General features: G+C 42.5%; 2 protein-coding genes across 9 annotated transcripts in view; both read right to left on the reverse strand.

Annotated features, from left to right (window-relative positions):
- The window catches only part of LOC109646180 (CREB-regulated transcription coactivator 2), a 26308-nt gene extending 16742 nt beyond the window's left edge, over nt 1–9566 (reverse strand). For 3 of the 5 annotated variants that reach the window (XM_069536852.1, XM_069536848.1, XM_069536847.1), the window contains exons 1-4: nt 8678–8901; nt 4319–4420; nt 3182–3298; nt 2290–2351 (exon numbers count right to left, since the gene is read on the reverse strand). In XM_069536852.1, the coding sequence (XP_069392953.1) occupies nt 2290–2351; nt 3182–3298; nt 4319–4420; nt 8678–8851 (455 nt within the window). In that variant the 5' untranslated portion in view covers nt 8852–8901. Of the gene's footprint in view, nt 1–2289; nt 2352–3181; nt 3299–4318; nt 4421–8677 lie in introns of all 5 variants that reach the window. The other 2 variants (XM_069536846.1, XM_069536849.1) reach the window with 2 other exon arrangements.
- A 1541-nt stretch (nt 9567–11107) lies between these two features.
- LOC109642686 (atrial natriuretic peptide receptor 1-like) overlaps nt 11108–20929 on the reverse strand; it is a 35849-nt gene continuing 26027 nt past the window's right edge. Inside the window, exons 18-23 of one of the 4 annotated variants that reach the window (XR_011245911.1) lie at nt 19282–19405; nt 18524–18592; nt 18029–18200; nt 17048–17146; nt 13541–15948; nt 11108–13170 (exon numbers count right to left, since the gene is read on the reverse strand). Coding sequence is in view for 1 of the 4 variants with exons in the window: in XM_069537569.1 (XP_069393670.1) it covers nt 15803–15948; nt 17048–17146; nt 18029–18200; nt 18524–18592; nt 19282–19405 (610 nt within the window). In the remaining 3 variants the exon portion in view is untranslated. Of the gene's footprint in view, nt 15949–17047; nt 17147–18028; nt 18201–18523; nt 18593–19281; nt 19406–20929 lie in introns of all 4 variants that reach the window. The other 3 variants (XR_011245909.1, XR_011245910.1, XM_069537569.1) reach the window with 3 other exon arrangements.

The raw sequence follows: 20929 nt of genomic DNA on the forward strand, positions 1-20929 counted from the left end.
GGGAAGGCAAAAGCAAGCCAAGGCAGGTGGAAGATGGAAGCAGAGGGAGGCTGGCATGTCACGTGACAGGTTTGTGTTAACGTGCAAGTTTTGGTTCTGATAATTATCCAAACATTTATTAGGAGGTTCTGAATTTGAAGCTATTTCAATAATCAAGTATTAAAAGTATTTTGAGCAAAGATAATGAGACAAAGTTTTCTTCATTTTAAATGGTTGAACACAAAACGAACGGTTTGAAGAATCTAATGACGGAACAGAGAGTGAAGCTGCTTCTTCTTCGTCATTCACACACTTCACTTGACAAATCCCTGCTCAAGTATGATTATTGTGTTATAGTTGACAACACAATTTAACACACACACATTCCGAGTCTTCTCCAAATTCACTGTGTCACCAGAAAAACCTGATGTTCAGAAGAAGGAGCTGACACAGTGACGACCAGAGCAGTGTGTGTGTGTGTGTGTGTGTGTGTGTGTGTGTGTGTGTGTGTGTGTGTGTGTGTGTGTGTGTGTGTGTGTGTGTGTGTGAGAGATGGAGGAGGCTAATCTCTCTCTCTGAAGGGAAGATGTCTTGTTAGAAGAAAGCCAGTAGGAACGCAGTCAAGCAGGAGACAATTAAACGACTGGGTCGCTGCAAGAAGAAGAAGAAAAGGTCCAAAAGGAAAAAGAAGAATCCCAGAAGGAGAGAGGGCAGAAGAAGGAAAACTACAAGTGACAGCTCTTCAAAACCAACTGAGGTTTGAAGAGACGCCGACTTTACTCAACTGAGTTTCCTGTTAGTTGTGCAGAGGTTAGTGAAGCCTCAGAACATCAAGACCTTTGTGAAGCCTCAGTGTCAGCACGTGAGATTCTGATCAGTTTCCTTCAATCAGAGAGAAGCTCTGAGACTACTGGGGGGGGGCTGAAGGACATCATCGGGCGACTGTTTTGGCCTCACAGATTCTATCCAGATAAAAAAGGTTTCACCTCGGAAAGGAAAAAGTTTCCTCATGAGTTCAAATAATCAGAACTAAAGATGAACTTCAAGTCATCTGAGGTCACGTCCAAACCACACAACATGACAGCGTGAAGCCAAATCTTCTGGATCGCCCCCTGGTGGCTGGCTGCAGTATAAGTCATACACCTGCCTCCTCCATGTTTGCAGATGGGACATGAACCAAACTAAAAAATCTAAGACGGTAAATGATTCCTTGTGCGTAACTCCCCCTGTAGACAATCTACTTCCTGTTTACACCACATGACCAGAGGTCGTAAATGATCATGTGACGTTTTATCAGCGTGGAACGTCACGTGTTTCTGTTTGAGGGTAAAACAGGCTGAAATTACAGAAGTGAAAAACCATCTATAACTGACTTTAATTTTTATTCTTTAACGAGATCATTTCTGATCAAATCCACAACTCGAGGCGAGTTCTGCTTTAGTGAGCTCAGAGCGGACCAGACTGACCGAGACGCCCAACACCATATAAATCAAATGCTAGAATAATACAATTAGGACAATAAGCTAATACAACAATTACAATTCAGTGAACAAACTTCAGCCGACCTCACGTTAACAACAACGTCGTCTTTTTATTGAATTTACTCAGTATTTTAGGTGAAAAAGAGTATTTAAAAATAGTACTATTTAAAACTAGTACAAAACCTCAAGTGTTTTAATAACACGAGTTCAGCAGATAAATAAATGTATATATAATATACATATATATATATTATTAACAAATACAATCAAATATTAAGAACTTGAATTAAGAAAACGTATAATTATCTGAACATCTTATGTGCATTGTTAATTCTATTAAACGAAAGTTTTCATATCTGCAAACATAAACACAGAAACTGTCATCAGCTGACTTATATAACTAGATCATGGCTTTAATGTAATTATACTTATATACTATATATATTATTATTCTATACAGATGGAATAATATACTATAGATGGAATAATATACATATTATAATATGATTAGATGATACTCATTTTTCAGCTTTAGTTCACGTGAGCAGGTTTTCATAACTCAATATAAATTCTAATTATTATGTTATTAAATATAATTATATTTTTGTAATCTGATGATGTCTTTGTCGTCACATTGTCACACTTGTGTGTGTGTGTGTGTGTGTTTTGGTCACCTTGTAAACCACCTGATGTGAGAGAGGCTTCAGAAAGGTTCGAGAGCAGAAAAGACTTGAACAAAACAAGCGTCCCCCACAGACCACCACGTCTCCACGGAGACGGACTGCAGGGGGGTGGGGTTAGAGAGGGTGTGGGAGAGTAGAGAACGTACCTTCTCCAGCTGGGGTCAGGAGGCGGTGACAGGTAGGCGGAGTTATACGGTGAGTTGTCCACCTGAGGAGACGACCGGTTAAGGAAACAAAGATATATTTTCATTTCCTTTATATTTACAATGAAAAGCTGAGGCTGCGTGTTTCAGTCTTTACTGCGTTCTAGTGAAAATAAGAGGCAGTTGAAAATGGTCATCAGTTGTAGCTTCACTCTCACTGTGCGTCCTGCAGCTCTGATGAACAGACGGTGGCTGAGGCGCGTGTTCAGGGTCATTTGACCTTTTTGATCCAATTTTATGCTTTCCCTGTTTTTCAGTGTCTCTCTGTGCACCACTCAAAGAACAGATTTTTTAAATTTGGCCTCTGAAAACAATGTTAGAAGTGAAACCGAGTGAAACCTCCATTAATCTGCTAAAGGCACCAGTCACAAAAAATAGCCAGAGGGCCCGTTTTAACTTCAGTTCCTTCTCTTCCACTGGCTCCAGCTCCGTTCACTTTTTCTGTATCTGCATCAAAATTCGTTATCAATTCTAACTGAAGAGAAATCCTGCCCCTGTATGAAACCACATTTAAATTCACTGGATCCTGATCTTTATTTGAATCTGCACCGAATCACACACAATCATTTTCATCAAGATCCTTGAATCTGAGAAATCAGTGAAAATGTTGAAAAACGTCTCATCTCACTGATAAAGTAAAAATAAATTCCGGGGTCTGTTCCAACACTTTCCCTCTGACCCATAAACACATCCGTCCACCAAGTGTGGATTGAAAATACTTTGTTTACTCCCGTTTGTTTGATGAAAACTAGAGTGAGCAGCTGATTTTAAGATTTGAAGTCTGCAGTGGGAACCAATGAGCTCAGAGCCACAGACACAATGATCTGAAGGATACCGGTCGGTTGCGGTACGGTCGGACTGGCGAGATGAAGCGGCGGTCCCTCTGGACTCGCTCCACCAGGCCGTGATGGCGAGTCGACCTGCTGGACTCCAGAGTGGAGGGGAAGGAGCCCTGAGAGAGAGAGAGAGAGAAACAGACACTGACTATGTTTGAAAGATATTTGAAATGTTAGCAGGGAACGTGTAAAACTTATTTTCTGAGCTTTTTTAAGAATTTGATTTGAAGGATATTTTCAGGACAATGACAAAACCATTTACTGTGATTTGAATGTTTCTTTCAGATGTAATTTATTTTTTTATTCTGCATTGTGAAAACCGAGCTGCTTTTCTTACTCTGACTAAATGACTCATTTATATCTTGTTCCTGATCTGCTGTGGTGACATCGGACAGAGAATCTGGTGGACAACAACTTAAATACTTTGATGTGTGCGACAAACTAATGACATGTTTTGATTTTCCAGGTGCTTGACGAACACTGGGACTTTTTATTAAAGAACTAAAAGTTGAACACTTTATGCATCTGTGGTTTCCAATGAGTCAAATCTAAAATGTTGCTTTCATGTGATGATTAAACTTTAACTTCTTTCTTGGAAAATCAAAACCTGGAAGGAGAAATGTGTCGCATTGCAGAGGCTGGACCTCCCACATTCCTCTGCTCAGAGGAGCTGGGCTGCCAAAAACATCCTGCTACCTGCTGCCAAACGAAAATCTGACCTCAGAGACGCAGGAGGAGGAGGAGGAGGAGGAGGAGGATGAGCAGGAGGAGGAGGAGGATGAGGAGGAGGAGGAGGAGGAGAAGGAGGAGAAGGAGGAGGAGGAGGAGGAGGAGGAGGAAGGCATGCAGATGACACAAGGAGGAGAGTGGTGATACCCGTGATGGACAGGAAGATGAAAAACCTTCAGCTTTGCTCTGCAGAGCTGATGAGTCAGAGGTGAAGACTGAGTCCTCGTTGAAATTCAACCGCTTTTTCTTAACGACTGTTTTGGTTTTGTCAGTTGTTGAGTGGAACAGCTAAGAATAGTGATAGTTTTAAAAGTAGTAGGTTGTAGTAAGTGATGGCACCAGTTGGTGGCAGCGTTAGAGAAAGATGTGTAAGAGCAGTAAGAGTAAATCAGAGCCGGTGTCGTCACCTGATAGTCCTGAGGGCTCCTGCCGATCTGGTTGACGTTGGGTAACGAGCCGCCGTAGTACGGACCCTGACTCCTGGCGAGACGGAGCTTCTGAGCCTGGAGCTGACAAGACAAGAAAAAACAAAGACGTTATATTCACATTCACATACTTTATATTTAAATAAAGTGTTGGACAAAGCGTGTATACAGGGCGAGAGGGCGGTTGATCACCGCTCTGATGATTTTCACTCTTTGACTCTTTGATGCGAGCCGTTGACTCAGTGAGGTCAGCGGCAGCTGCAGCACTTCACATGCTACCAACACTGTGAGGCAGCTCAACCATCGCTGCAGGGGACATCAGTCCCAGTCTTACACATCAGTCACGGGACACCGTGTCGTACACAGAACACCCAACAAACAATGGATCATACAGAGAAAATACGAAAGTAAGCCGCAGCGAGGACGCCAAAGGTCAGAGGTCACAATGCCGTGAGTAAAAAGTTTCCAGTGCAACGACTAGAATGTCACTAAGTAGAGACTGACTTGTCCCTCACTTGTTCCTGGCGTGTCCCTGACGTGTCCTTCACTTGTTCCTGACTTGTTCCTGACTTGTCCCTCATGTGTTCCTGACTTGTCCCTCACATGTTCTTCACATGTTCCTCACTGAGTCAGTGTATCTGGACATTATCTGGATCTTCTCCTGCAGCCTCTAGTAAAACATCTGTAAAATGTCAGAGTGAGTCCATGAGAGAAAACATCAGGAGAACATCTGGAACCTTCCCAGTGAGGAAGTGGGCGTGTCTCTGAGGTTTCTAACACAAACGTCTCAGGATGAAGAAGAGGAGCCGTACACGTAGAAGACGAAGACGTCAACTTGGAAAGACGAGGAGGTTCCAGATGTTTCGGTGATGAGGGCCGACGCCGTGTGGACGAGCTGTAAACAACAACACTGATCTTTACACAGCAGAGTTTAGACGTCATGTCCCGCCTCCTGCTGCTCTGCAGGCTCCACCCCCGTCTGAGCCCACATGTTCCTGTTGTTGTGAACGAGTCGGACGATCTGTTGCTTCACAGGACAAACACAAAATGTCCAGAGAACAGATCATTACATTTCTGACATTACATCCTCCTGAATCTGACACTGGGCCTTTTTTCGTTTCCACTGAGCAGCTGAATTTGTGTCTCGATCAGAAGTGACGACACTTCCGCCACCTCCTCTGACCAATTTCCTGGGGAAAACCCTGAACGATATTGTTACTGCATGAAGTTCTGACAAACTCTTCACTCAGCCATGAAACAAAAACTGAAGCTGAGCAAAAGATTTGGGAATATTGTTTTTTTTTTTTTGGACAACGTGAAGAAAAGCCCTGTCCCTGCCGACCTCAGACTTCTCTCCACAACATATGACGCAACAACTGACGCTAGAACGATGAAGCTGTTGTTCCTCTGACGGACATTAAAAGCTGCTGTACGTTTTATTTTGAACCAGATTCCGTTACAGAACACGAAACATAAAAGAAACTGTTGAAGAAGACAAACCTGAAAACACAGGTCGATATCAACAGCATGTCCACACACACACACACACACACACACACACACACACACACACACACACACACACACACACACACACACACACACACACACACTCTTGAAAGTGTGGTGAAGTGATTTCCTCTCATCTCTCTCCTCGTCCTTTATCAGTCTGTGTCCTTGGTTCAGGCAAACATTACCGGACCCTTATCAAACTTCTATAAAACTCAAAGGAAGAATCAAGCTTTGTTTAAATCAGTTTCAGTGCTAACATTAACGCAGCCGTGTCAGTGTCTGAGTGCTTTTGTCGAAACGTCTCAGTCAGTGAACTAATCATTGTCCCGAGAGGAGAATCATTGTTACTGCATCCCCGTGGATGGGTGTCGAGGTCCGGCCCTCGTCCACTTCAGGTTTAATCATCTGCTTTGGCCGTAGAGTTGCTCTGAGAGAGACGACTGGATGTAAGACTTTGATAGGACAAGAGACACTCAGCCTGATACTCAGGTTGACATTTTGTGGGGGTGTAATCATTAGCAAAAGTCATTAGCATTAGCACTGAAGTGGAGAAATCATTTCGCTGCCACCACATACACAGAAACTAGAACGGCCTCCGTACGGCCTGTCATGATATTTACGTTAGCGACTTATCGTACGATATATGGACACAACCACCATCAATTTCGCCAGCCTCCATATTGCCTGTGTGTTTACTGTAGCGACCAGTGTTGGATCACGTCCCCGCCCACCTGTCAGAGTTCATTCATTCATGTTTTCCACAATCAGTCAATAAACGAATCACAACCCCAGACCTGCGTACTGATCGACGGGACGGTGAGTGTCCTGTATATATTGTATACAGAGCAATGATGTATTGAACTGCCACACGGATACTTCTTCCTGTTTTCTTTCCTGAGTTGTTGGTTTGAGGAGATCGACAGTAAAACCCAGAGCAGTTTATTTTTGTTGGTGTTTGCTTTAATTGAACTGGATTGAACTGTGTGTTTTGCTTGTGAGTGAGACTGAGACGTTCTAAATACACAGATTGAACTCTGGACGCTGAGACTGGGGCACAAAAAATTTAAATGACAATATGATCGTTCACTGCCATTATTTCTGGGACAATATGTCGTCCAACAAAAATGGTTATGGTGACAGGCCCACCTCATCCACATGAGCATTATAGCTGAGTATCAGTGTCACACAAGTGAAAACACTTGTCACATGACCGTTCATGTCCACTGGTCATGTGGTGTAAACAGGAGGTAGATTGTCTCGTCTACAGTTGGTTGCCTAGTTACAGAGAATCCTCAGATGGAGGAACAGTGATGGTGAAGAGTCAGAGCAGGGATTTCTTTTCTGCTACTCTTACTGACAGGAAGTGTTAGCGACGCTTTGTGTTCACCGTTGGTGGTTTCTGTTCGTCCAGAATAAAACACAAGCCCAGAGTTTTCAAACTGAAACGAGACCAGTTCACACAAGTCTCTGATTCAGAGAGCTCTGGGGTAGTGTGGACACCAGACGTAACCATAGCAACAGTGATGAGTTTTCAAACTACAACGTAGTAACGTGGACGCATCCTGAGTGTTCCCAACAGATCCACAGTGAGAATTCTGAGCGTCTCGCTTCACGTCATCCGAACTGAACTTTCTGTCAAACTTGAATGTATGAAGCTGACCGCCAGTTTAATCAGCATTTCAATGACACATTAACTCATCAATGACAGATACCTTACATTAAAAGACTGGACGAGCAGCATCGATCCTCCTCACCCAGGTGTCAGATCTAAAACGTCCACTGAAGAGTTAAACCAGTCCATCTGTCCAGCTGGACTTTCTAGACTGTGTTTCTTTGGTGAATGAACCAACGAGCTCAGCTCCGACTCCCTGTAGCTCAGCGCTCTGGTTTCAGGAGCAGTTCTGCCCCGATGCTCCAAACCATCAGAGTCGTGAGAGAAGACAGACTCCCTGAAGTAGACCTGATCACAGTTTGACCTGAGTGTGTCTTTCTAAAAACACACAGGATTCAAAGCACCGATGAATTACTGCACTATTATTACACCATTTTGAATATGTCACAGATCTGTGGGGGGGCACAGCTCTCATCTGTCTGGATGACTGAAGCGGCTCCTTCTTTAGTGGCCTCACTCTTGAATCCAGAGAAACATCTGACCATAAGTCTACTGTGAGTTTGTAAATGAGAGAATCACACATGAGCAGCGTGTCACCATGTAGCCCCACAACAGAGCAGATCCCTGCAGAGAGAGAGAGAGAGAGAGAGAGAGAGGCCCTGACACATGGGACTCTCTCAAAGTACTTTACACTCGATCAGTCGTTAGGGGAAGTTATGACTTTCTACTGCGTGAAGTCAATCAGTGAGGAGAGTTTAAAATGAGCTTCAAATATCATGAAATCAAATGTAACTGTCTTCAATTTTACAGCCGAACTGACCAGAAGACGTTAAAGAAGTCAAATGTATTAAATCAACTTGTACGTGTTGAACATATGTGTCACGACGAGTCGCGTCCAGCTCGAGTGAGAGATTTCTGAGCGGAGTTCTGTGCGCTGAGGCTGGCGACATAGTAAACAAGTCAGTTAGCTGCGGAGGCTAACGGAGGCTAGCTCCGCGAACGTCGCATCGGAAATGAAGGAAACAAGTTTCTGCTCCGAGTCTGAGAAACTAACTCCGCTCTCTGTCCGCTCAGCTCCACGTCCGCTGGACAAACCGAGACCGGGAGCAGGCGCCATGTCGGGCCAGCGGATCACGTTAACTCGGAGCCTGACAGCCCGGGTTAGGCCTCTCTTCCTCCGGGCAGCTCTCCTCCTCCTGCCCCCGTCTCACACTCACCCTGGTGGAGGTGATGTCCATCATGACCTCCTGGAAGGCGGCCGTCTCCTCCGCCTGTCGCTGGGTGTGCAGCGCGATCTTCTCACTAAACTTTCGCGGGTTAGAAGCCCCGGACCCGGATCCCGAGGCGGGTCCGGGTCCCGGGGCACAGCCGCCTGGACCCGTCGCAGACATGTTCACCAGCGACGGGACGAGCTGACGTAGTGGAACCAGCCGCAGCACAGAGGGGCCGCACGAAGAGGAGGGCTCACTCTGAGGACACTTCTGAGGACCAAAAACACCAACCAGCCTGCACCCAGATCTGTGTCGTTACAAATAAAGTTATACATGATCAACTTTATCTTGATCCAACTAACTAGATAACTAACCAACTAACTAACCAACTAGATAACTAACCAACTAGGTAACTAACTAACTAACTAACCAACCAACTAACTAACCAAGTAACTAACTAACCAACTAACTGACAAACCAACCAACTAGATAACTACATAACCAATCAACTAACTAACCAACCAACCAACCAACTAACTAACTAACTAACCGTCTATCTATCTATCTATCTCTCTCTCTCTCTCTCTCTCTATCTATCTATCTATCTATCTATCTATCTGTCTGTCTGTTTGTCTATCTATCTATCTATCTATCTATCTATCTATCTATCTATCTCTCTATCTATCTATCTATCTATCTATCTATCTATCTATCTATCTCTCTCTCTCTCTCTCTATCTCTCTATCTATCTATCTATCTGTCCATCTATCTATCTATCTATCTATCTATCTATCTATCTGTCTGTCTGTCTATCTATCTATCTATCTATCTATCTATCTATCTATCTGTCTGTCTGTTTGTCTATCTATCTATCTATCTATCTATCTATCTATCTATCTATCTGTCTGTCTGTCTCTCTCTCTCTCTATCTATCTATCTATCTGTCTATCTATCTAGCTAAAGGTTCCAGTGCGCCACCTGCTGGCAGATTCCAGTCACTGCACGGTTCCAGCTTCCGGAGTCAATTATAGAGACAATCGTGATTGGTTCTTTCAGTGGCTCCACCCCCTCCAGCATCATAAGAAAATGATTTAATTCCATAATCATTTATTATTTCAATGTTTTCGTTGATCATGAGCCCCTTAGGACATTTAACAGAACAAATGTCCTCCTCCTCCTCGTCCCTCTGCTCCTCCTCCTCCTCCTCATCCCTCTGCTCCTCCTCCTCCTCCTCCTCGTCCCTCTGCTCCTCCTCGTCCCTCTGCTCCTCCTCCTCCTCCTCATCCCTCTCCTCCTCCTCCTCGTCCCTCTGCTGCCCATCTCAGAAAGTTGAAGATAACTCCTACCAGTGTTCCTTGCTGTAATTGAGAAAAGAAATAAGATGCACACATCCACATACTGAACACATGGAAACAGCTGTATCATTGTAAAATACAGAAACAAAACAGAAGTGAACTGAACAGACAACGGGGTCAGTAACTCTTGTCATTTGATTCTCCATGTTGTGTTCTCCAGTGGGAGATTTTATTGTAGAAGGTCATGTGACAGGAGCCTGACGAATCAGAGAAGGCCTGACCAAAAAGACCCAATCAGCAAGAGCTTGTGAGTGTTACTGTTTCCAAACATCTCAGTTTCCGTTCCTCCAGACTAAAACGCAGAGTTTTCAAGCTAAAACGGGTCCAGCAGCGTTTTCAAACTTCTGTTTTCAGAAGTTCTAAAACTCGGGAGTAGTGTGAAGACTCATGTCACTGTTTGACACAACGTCAGACTGCAGTATAAAAATAAAAAGGGTTGTTCTGAAGAATTTGTTATTGTCGGACTCTGGAAGAAGACAGGAAAACTGGGTCATACATTTAAACACATTTATTTGAGCTTAACACTTGATACTTCGTTGGATAAATAAGTTGCCACTCAATAACTTTGTTTATACAACTATATAAAACCTGAAGGACTGTAGTATTTATATGCCGTATCATATATGCCGCTCCGCTCTTTACACAGCAGTTACCAAAATCTGTTCTACATCCTTGACAAGAGTTTGTCCGCGGTTTTTGAGATGTCCATCAATCTATTGATGAAAAGAAGTGATCAGAAAGAGAGAGAGAAAAGAGGAGGAACTGGGCTTTTACTGGCCTGGTGACCTCATGGGTCATGGGGCACACAGTGACCAATAGTGATTGACAGTTGTGTCCAGGGGCAGGTTTAACATCTAGGTGTGAAGATGAAGCATCCAGGAAGACTGAGTTCTGGAAACTCTCCTTTGTCTTCACAGGCTTTTGCTACACAACTATTTTTCACTAATTGTAGATCCCAACATTAGAGAAAACCCATAATAACTAATGATCTTCAGCTCCGCATCCAGTTTTACATTTGACCACACATTTTACAACAAACGAATTTATTTCCCTTAATTCTGGAATGAATTTGAGACGGAACTTCTTGTTTATATCTGTTTTATCCGCCAATAAACCGAACAATGCATATCATCAAACAATAACATACATCATCTAGAGGCACTTCACATTTTAAGGTCGATGCCTTAAAAATTAGAGAGAAACCAACAGTTCCCACAATGAGCAGCTCTGACGACTCAAAAGAGAAGAAACTCCTCATTAACAGTAAGAAACCTTGAGAACCAGATGAGGCAGCCAGGCGGAGAAAGTCTGCAGATAGTCCAGAGGCTCTTACTCAGACATTTGCGGTTTAGCATCTCACCCAAGTACACTTTGGAATACAGATGGGGAAGACTGGGATTGAACTGTCGACCTTCTGGTTGGAGGAACCACTCTACCCCTCAGCAACAGCTGCACAAGTTCAACATCACCATAAAACTGATAGACACAACCAAAATAAAACAAAAGCAAAAAAGCATCACCAGAGTATCCATCAGTATTTCAGGGAATAAGAAAGCAGCTCCAATCATCCTTGAAAACCAATCAACCCCAACCCTTTCGGGAGGAGGACGTGATCCAGGTGATGGAGGGGGTGGTGAGGCGAGCACGTTTGCGGCTTGAAGACACAAACCCAGAAAGACAATAGAAATCCAAACGATGCTAAAAAACATCAGAGCCCCGTACGCATTAAAGATGGGGCCAGAGTCTTCAGTCATCATTGTAAACCTTTTTAACTCTAACCCAACAGAGAGCCAGAGGAGATGGTGGGGCGAGCTCGGTTCTGGCTTGATGCAGTTGGCAGTGTGTAGCGCGAACGATAAAGACGCAGAGAAGAGCAGTTAATTACCGTTAGAGCTGGTAAAAACTACTACTTGATCACTATAAGCCACTTATTAATACAACACTTGTGTAGGAACGATCCAGCACCAGTTTCTGTTCTGTCTTCATATGGCTTTCAACAAACGTCCAAGCTGACGTCCTATTCATATCCACGGAAATAAAATAATAAAAGCCAAAAACGTTAAAGGTATAAAATGTCTTTCCTCGATAAACATTGCCTTTGATGTCTGATGCGTGGGGAGGTCCACTGAACAAAATGGGATTCGTTAAGATGGCGGAGAAGAGAAGTCAAGGTTTTAACAAACAGAGTCCTTTAACGATTAAGGCCGGGCATAATGACCAAATCCAAAAACAACAGGGAACTCCAAAATGCTCTTAAGCAACAACAGAGGAGACACAAGGAAACACTAGAGAAGATACTGGAAACGAGTTGTGGAACAACACATGGTACAACAACAAACTGACGAAGACCAAGGCAAGCACAAAGACTTAAATACACACTGAACTAATGACAAACTAGAGACAGGTGGCACAGGACAAACAGGTGAACCTGGCGAGGGCAGGAAGTGCAGGGGGAAAACACACAAGGAGCAGAGACTACAAAATAAAACAGGAAACAGAGGCACACAGGGTGAGACACAGAAAGGAACAGAGAGGGACACAGGGAGAAAAACTTAAAACACAATTCCAAACATGAGAAAACATCGTCCAGAATAGAAATAAAAACTCTCTCTATGAAAGAGGACTAAAAACACTGGAGACATGACAGATTTATCAGTAGGTCAACTGTAGGCAGCTGGAGAAGGAGTAAAATCTGCTCTATAGCTGGATATTATGTGAGTGTTGCTGTGTTTATTTAAATAGTAGAAATAGTAGTGTATATAACGGAGAGGCACAGATAATGGGACACAGGTGAAACACATTAAGAACTGGTGCGGACAATCACAGAGGCAGGAAACAAGACAAAGACAGGAAGTCAAGGTAAGCTCGACGAGTCAATGTCGGCCTCCGCTCTCACTTCACCAGGTTTTTTTAGGGGGCATGTCGTACCTGGTTAAGAACCGCCTGTCCGTAATGAACATAGGATGCCACTTGTTCAGGGATGTTTGTGAGGACATGGTAGACTCTGCAGTTCTGCAGCTTCTCGATGATACCTCCCCTTTTTCTTCATGGCTACACACCGCCACTCCTCCATCCAAGTAACTGTTAATTCTACTGGGTTTTGGACTTTCAGGTGGTCGAAGACACAGTGATGTCCAGGATCACCTGATTCAAAAACAAGATTATAATAAATAAAATGTAATGTAACCAAGGAATTCTGGCGCAATTTAACCAACTACTGAAAACTCTGGATCAGGTTTCTTGGGTTACATGTAGGTCCCTCTGTTTTTCTCTTTGCCTGGTTTTAGATCCCAACACTTGCAATTGATTCTCCATGTTGTGTTGTACTCTGGTAGCTGAGGCTGATTGCTTTATTGTAAAAGGAGTGTTATGACACTGAGTCCGAATGTGTGATTTATGCTGTTGTTCTCCCTCCCTGCCTGAGGGTGGTGCTGTTCACCCTGTTCTGTGTTTTGCCTGCGTCTGCGAGGTTCAGGTCCGGCTGGTGATTGTAATGGAGATTGATAGAGCTCACTTTAAAATGTCACCTGCCGATGCCGGTTGGCCTTCACAGTTTTGCTGGCTCCCAACACAACGTGTCTACTTTGTTGAAACCAATCTGATCTGTGATGTCCTGTGATGCTGTGATGTCCTGTGATGCTGTGATGTCCTGTGATAGCTGTGATGTCCTGTGATGGCTGTGTTGTTAGATTATCCTCTTCTGTAAAATGATCTTCTGAGCAGTCCTGGTATGTGTAGGGGTGAGAAGCCCTTTTAGTTTCTGTACATCTTTTCTCCCGTTCATGTGAGGGAGTAAGATCCCTGTATTTTGGTGGATTAGTTGAGATTATAGATGATTTTGTTTGTTTGGCTGTGCTCTCCCTGGCGTTTATTTTACCTGATGCCCTTTATAATATTATATAATTTAACATATACATACATAGAATAAGTGCTACGAATGTAACTGTCCCTTGTCTACGTTGGTGCGTGTTGTGTGTCTCTGTATCCGGCTGAATCCTGGCAGATGCTCCTCCCCCCTCAGGCCTGACTAGAATACTGATCACTGACACTCAGATTGTGTATTTGAAAAGTGTATGTTGAGACATTAGGAGTGAGGAGCTATTTTTGTTTGTCTTGTTTAGTGAGGATTTATTGTAGATTTGATTTGCATTAGGTTGTTTGTGCAGCTTTTTTATTTCCTCTTTTTGTTATATTTGTTTCTTTGGTTTGAAGTAGTAGTTCGTTCACTACCTGTGTGGTGAGTACAATCCTGAAACCAAGTTTTATAAAACTCTTTCTAACCATCTGGTTTTATGTTACCTCCTTTTACAACAACATAACATTACAAACAGAATCTAATAGGTTTTTAGCTCAAAATAAGATTTTGTCAGAAGTTGTGCTTTCTTCATTTTTCTCAAAGAGCCTCACAGTTTCCTCCTGCTGATGATTTTTGAATGATAAGTTAAACTCTGAGAAACATGTCGCAGACACTGGACGTCTCTCTGACTGTTTTTAAAACAAGCACGTATGTTCCATATAAAGCAGAAACATTTGTCATATACCAATTCACATCAATAATACTAAATTCAACAAATGTCCACTGCCTCAAACACCGACACAAACCACTATACTAACGGTAAGACTGTTTATATAATAAGGTCTGAGGCTGTTAGGGAATCTTAATCTTTGGTGCTTGAGGCTGTTTTTGGTTCTTTGGTTGTGTGTTTGTTTATCTGTGCTGCTGCCTGTCTTGGCCAGGTCTCCTGTGAATTCGATTTTTAATTCATAAACCAAACTTTATTTCCACGACCAGTGTGTAAGATTGGGGAGGATCTTCTGTGTCCCAGTTCAGGGGCCGCTTACTTCTGAGGACGTGAGGGAAGGCCGAACAGAATGAGACGGTCTGGTCTACGGAGGAGTTCGTGACTTGAGTCACCAGCTTCACCCACAATTATGGCTGTTGCTCAGCAACAGAGCTGAAACCATGAGAAAGTTTTAATGCTCCTTGGTTAAACATGTACCGTTGCTTACCCCCTCACCCCCCCAATAAAAATGTGAATATGGAGAATCTGGATAAAAAGTTTTTAATGTTATGTGATGTAATACTACGACTTCACTCTCGTAATTGTACGTCTTCTTTTTTGTAATATTACAACTTTACTCAGTTAACTAAACTAAAACAAAACCAGCAGTGTTTACAAATGTCTCCCTTAGTGTGGACAGCAGGCATCACCATAGCAACGGTGATGGTTTTTATGCAGATGTAGCCTTATGAACCCTCTCGGACTCGTCTCCGTGGACGGGACAGAACGAGAAGCGGGTTTTGTTTTCGCTTGATGCTCGACTACTGCTCCGGACACATGACGATCCAGATCCTCTGAGGCAGGAAATTCATTTTTCTCTGTTGAACTCAAACTGTAAAAGTTGTAACATATAAAAGATAAGAATCTGTCTGTGCTCCGTCAGTTACATCGTGTTCCAGTCAGAACCGTCTGCCTCCGTCATTTACTTGTCTTTTACCTCCTGTCCACATCTGGAGTTTGGTTTCTTACACATCTGTCCGTCACAGTTTCATACGAACGTACCGCTACTGTCCTCTAGGTTGAGGAATCTGAAACAATCCAGGTCCGTCTGTCCACAAAGAAAAAAGCACTCAGAGGTGATGAGTCGGCTGACATCAGCTGCAGGTCAAAGACGACGTCTTCTCCTCTGTCCTCCTCTGTCGTCCTCTGTCCTCCTCTGTCCTCCTCTGTTGTCCTCTGTCGTCCTCTGTCCTCCTCTTCTCCGTGGTGTTTCATCATTGGCTGTCACTCTCTCCCAGAAGCCAATAGGTGGTCATCTTTCCTTTGCCCTTGACGTCAATCTCTCCTCGCAGCTCCAGCTGGAAGGAGTTGAATTCCAGGAGGACTTCACGAGTCGCTGCAGACATGTGGATCTTCAGCGCTGCACAAACACAGGATGAGATCAATCCCAAACCAATTAACTTCTTTTTGACGAGTTGGTGGACATTTAAAAAAAAAAAAGAGTGACAGAGTTATGTGTTTGTCCAATCAGAAGCTATATGAGCTTGAAGTGGGTTTGTAACTTTTCTTCTACTCAGCATTTCACACAGGTGGTGATGTAGATGTTCTGTAGATCAATATCTGATCACTTTAGCAAATATGTTAACGAGAATTATAAATTCTATCATATCAGGTTAAATTAGCTCAGTCTCAACCACAGACTGAAAATACAGATGGAAGACAGGACGGCTCCCTGAAGTGAAGCCAAAATCTTCTAAATCGCCCCCTGGTGTCTGGCTACAGTATAGCTAATACACCCTCCTCCTCCATGTTAGCAGATGGCACATGAACCAAACTAAACAATCAAAGTAGACGTGATATAAATGTCAAAGATGGTTTCTGTCATTTCAGGTCGTTCTTATCTTTCTGATGTTCGTAGAATGTGATTTTTACAAGTGACAGAGATTCAGGGGTGGTTTGCTTTTTTCATGAGGTTAGAATTGTAGGTGGTGTTAAATACTCCTTTGTATAAACCGGCTATATAAAAGTATTCTTAAAATATTTATTGCTTTTTAGGATGATTCTACACCTACATGGAGCTAAATGCCAAAACTTAAACTAACAAAAAATAAATCCCACGAGTACAAAAGAAATGTGTAGTACAGGTACGAAAAAAAAAAAAAAAAATTCCTCTTCAAAAATGTTTACTACAAGCACAAAAATATCATTTGGACAGAAAAATATCTTCGAAATGTACAAAAATATATATATTCTACAAGTAGGACACAAAAAATATCACATAACTTCTGGAGAGTCAACGTGTCGTCTTTATTTAGTTTGTGATTAAAACAACATCGAGATTCAATGTTTTTAACACTGTAGCAACAAAACACTAATATTCTATACTTTATGTAAGTCTGCTTAATGTGGACTGTTAGTTTAACTACTTTGATTTTTCTGGTGAGCATTTGTTTTGATGCAGTTATCTCATATTAAATCAGGCACATTAATAGAGCAGTGTTTGTTAACAGCGTACTGACCTTCGCCGCTGGACTCCATACGTGACGACGTGTTGACGGTGTCACCGAACAGACAGTAACGTGGCATCTTCAAACCCACCACCCCTGCACACACTGGGCCTGCGCACACACACACACACACACACACACACACACACAGACAGACACACGTACACAAACACGCACACACACACGTTTACAACATGATGAAGATAAGATAGAGCTTTCTTTCTTTACAGCTTTTTTTCTGACAACAGAACTTTATTGACACATTTAGTTGAGAGGCGGGTTTAAAGTTTGATCATATTTATTTATAAGAGCAACTCTACAGATAAAGGTTGTTTTTATTCCCACTAACCCAGAATCATATCTGATAATCATAACTAACCTCTTGAAGGAACTTTTCCCGCCTTCACCAATCACAGGAAGTAGAAACATCATTAAACAACAGAAGAAGAAGAGGAAGCAGCTGCGGTCTTCCCCTCCGACGATAAAATGTTTGAACCACGAGGACGTTTATTTGGTGCATTTGATCTATTAGGAAGTACTGTGGAGTACTGTAGTACTGTGGAGTACTGTAGTACTTTTGTACTGCGCCTGAAGGTGCTGATGCTGCTAGTGATACCGTCATGTTACCATAGCAACATAATGAAGCTCTTCATTTCCTCCATTCAAACAGAAAGACTACCACCCCCCCGAATGACAACACGCCCACGTCAGACGCCGTCTCCAAACCAATCAGAGTCAAGTATAGATAGACGGCGCCCACGTAGGTGATGAGGACAAGACGTACGTTTGTCAGACAAAACTCTTCAGTCCCTGAATCACAGAGTGAAACTGAAAGATCAGATGAAACGTGAACAAACATGAAGCTTCAGACTCGGATCAGAAAACCTGTTGAATTCTTCATCCTCATCCAAACATCGAGTTCCAAATACAAATGAACATCAAGGACCAAAATCAAACCAGGACGTCTCATATTCACCCCCCCTCCTCTCTCACCGCTGTGGATTCCGATCCTCAGTTTCAGCTGTTCTGCTCGGTGGCGGATCTTGAAGGTGCGGACGGCGTCCAGCAGGGCGAGGGCCATGCGGGAGATCTCTCTGCCGTGCAGCTTCCCATTCCTGACTGGAAGGCCGGACACCACCATGTAGGCATCACCGATGGTCTCCACCTGAGGGCGCCACAGAACCACACATGATATATCATCTGACATTTTACACATGTTTTGAAATAATAGTATTTATTCTATTTCCCTTTTATCATTTTCTTTTGTCCACTGAATGTTGCTGTTGTGCTTTTGTTGCAGCGGCTTCAGTGATGATCAGAATTTCCTTTTAATGAGAAACTGGTTTGTTCCTGGAAGGCTTTTATTTTGGAGATCTAACATTTCCACTTGATATTTATCATCAGCGATCGATCCCTTAAAATCAATAAATCAATCAATAAAACTCCGAATAAAATCCAACTCAAAAGATCTGTGTTGATTTCTTTCACCTTGTAAACATCAAAGTTGTCGATGATGGCATCAAAACATGTGTAGAGGTCGTTGAGCAGAGTCACAACCTGCAGACACACAAACGCAGCAAATATCTCTTACAGTAAACAGACGACTGCAGATTTATATGAAATACTACTTTACTATTGTACTTTCTCAATTCTATCATTTCTACTCAGTAAATATTAAGCACGAGAGATGAATCTTCCTACAGTGAAGATCATGTTCACCTTCATCTACAACTGTACTTCATTTATATAAGAAAAGTAGTTTCATTTGCAATGAAGTATCTATGACACTACTTTACTACACACATCTGCTATAAAGAGACGATAACACACAGTGTTGTCACATTTGGAATTAATCACAGAGCTTTTAGAAACGATATCCTCCACAGAGGAAATTCATAAATGCTTGATACACTTTGTGTTTTCTACAAGTGAAAATCACTTCATCGCTCGGACACAGACCGACACAACGAATCACCATGTGTGGCTGCAGGGGGCGCTGTTGCTCAGTAAACTGAACAAACTCCTGACAACAAACAACAACAACAGCTTAAAATGATTTTAACAAAATCTTCATCAGCTCAGAGTCTGTGTTCTAACGTTTAATATTTTCAATCCCATTTTATATCATTACTATTATTATATCAACATTACTTTGATATATTTGACTATACTTTTACTTTTCAAGTCTTAGTTAAGTAGTTTTTATAGTATACTATAGCATTTAAATGATTTAAACTTCCTCTCACCTCCATCGGCGTGCTCTCGGCAGAAATGGAGGTGAAGCCCACGATGTCACTGAAGTAGATGGTGACGGATTCAAAGGCCTCGGCCTGAACTGTCTCACCTCGCTTCAACTGTTCTGCCACCGAGCTGAGAGCAGAGAGACAGTCAGAGAGACAGAGAGAGTACTGTAGTACTCACTGTGGTAGTATTTGGTAGAGTAGTGTGTTTAGTACTGTAGTACTCACTGTGGTAGTATTTGGTAGAGTAGTGTGTTTAGTACTGTAGTACTCACTGTGGTAGTATTTGGTAGAGTAGTGTGTTTAGTACTGTAGTACTCACTGTGGTAGTATTTGGTAGTGGTGTGTTTAGTACTGTAGTACTCACTGTGGTAGTATTTGGTAGAGTGGTGTGTTTAGTACTGTAGTACTCACTGTGGTAGTATTTGGTAGAGTAGTGTGTTTAGTACTGTAGTACTCACTGTGGTAGTATTTGGTAGAGTAGTGTGTTTAGTACTGTAGTACTCACTGTGGTAGTATTTGGTAGAGTAGTGTGTTTAGTACTGTAGTACTCACTGTGGTAGTATTTGGTAGAGTGGTGTGTTTAGTACTGTAGAACTCACTGTGGTAGTATTTGGTAGAGTAGTGTGTTTAGTACTGTAGTACTCACTGTGGTAGTATTTGGTAGAGTAGTGTGTTTAGTACTGTAGTACTCACTGTGGTAGTATTTGGTAGAGTAGTGTGTTTAGTACTGTAGTACTCACTGTGGTAGTATTTGGTAGAGTAGTGTGTTTAGTACTGTAGTACTCACTGTGGTAGTATTTGGTAGTGGTGTGTTTAGTACTGTAGTACTCACTGTGGTAGTATTTGGTAGAGTGGTGTGTTTAGTACTGTAGTACTCACTGTGGTAGTATTTGGTAGAGTAGTGTGTTTAGTACTGTAGTACTCACTGTGGTAGTATTTGGTAGAGTGGTGTGTTTAGTACTGTAGTACTCACTGTGGTAGTATTTGGTAGAGTGGTGTGTTTAGTACTGTAGTACTCACTGTGGTAGTATTTGGTAGAGTAGTGTATTTAGTACTGTAGTACTCACTGTGGTAGTATTTGGTAGAGTAGTGTGTTTAGTACTGTAGTACTCACTGTGGTAGTATTTGGTAGAGTAGTGTGTTTAGTACTGTAGTACTCACTGTGGTAGTATTTGGTAGAGTAGTGTGTTTAGTACTGTAGTACTCACTGTGGTAGTATTTGGTAGAGTAGTGTGTTTAGTACTGTAGTACTCACTGTGGTAGTATTTGGTAGAGTAGTGTGTTTAGTACTGTAGTACTCACTGTGGTAGTATTTGGTAGAGTAGTGTGTTTAGTACTGTAGTACTCACTGTGGTAGTATTTGGTAGAGTAGTGTGTTTAGTGCTGTAGTACTCACTGTGGTAGTATTTGGTAGTGGTGTGTTTAGTACTGTAGAACTCACTGTGGTAGTATTTGGTAGAGTAGTGTGTTTAGTACTGTAGTACTCACTGTGGTAGTATTTGGTAGAGTAGTGTGTTTAGTACTGTGGTAGTATTTGGTAGAGTGGTGTGTTTAGTACTGTAGTACTCACTGTGGTAGTATTTGGTAGAGTAGTGTGTTTAGTACTGTAGTACTCACTGTGGTAGTATTTGGTAGAGTGGTGTGTTTAGTA

This window comes from Paralichthys olivaceus, chromosome 13 (genome assembly GCF_024713975.1).
Source record: "Paralichthys olivaceus isolate ysfri-2021 chromosome 13, ASM2471397v2, whole genome shotgun sequence".
NCBI lineage: Eukaryota > Metazoa > Chordata > Actinopteri > Pleuronectiformes > Paralichthyidae > Paralichthys > Paralichthys olivaceus.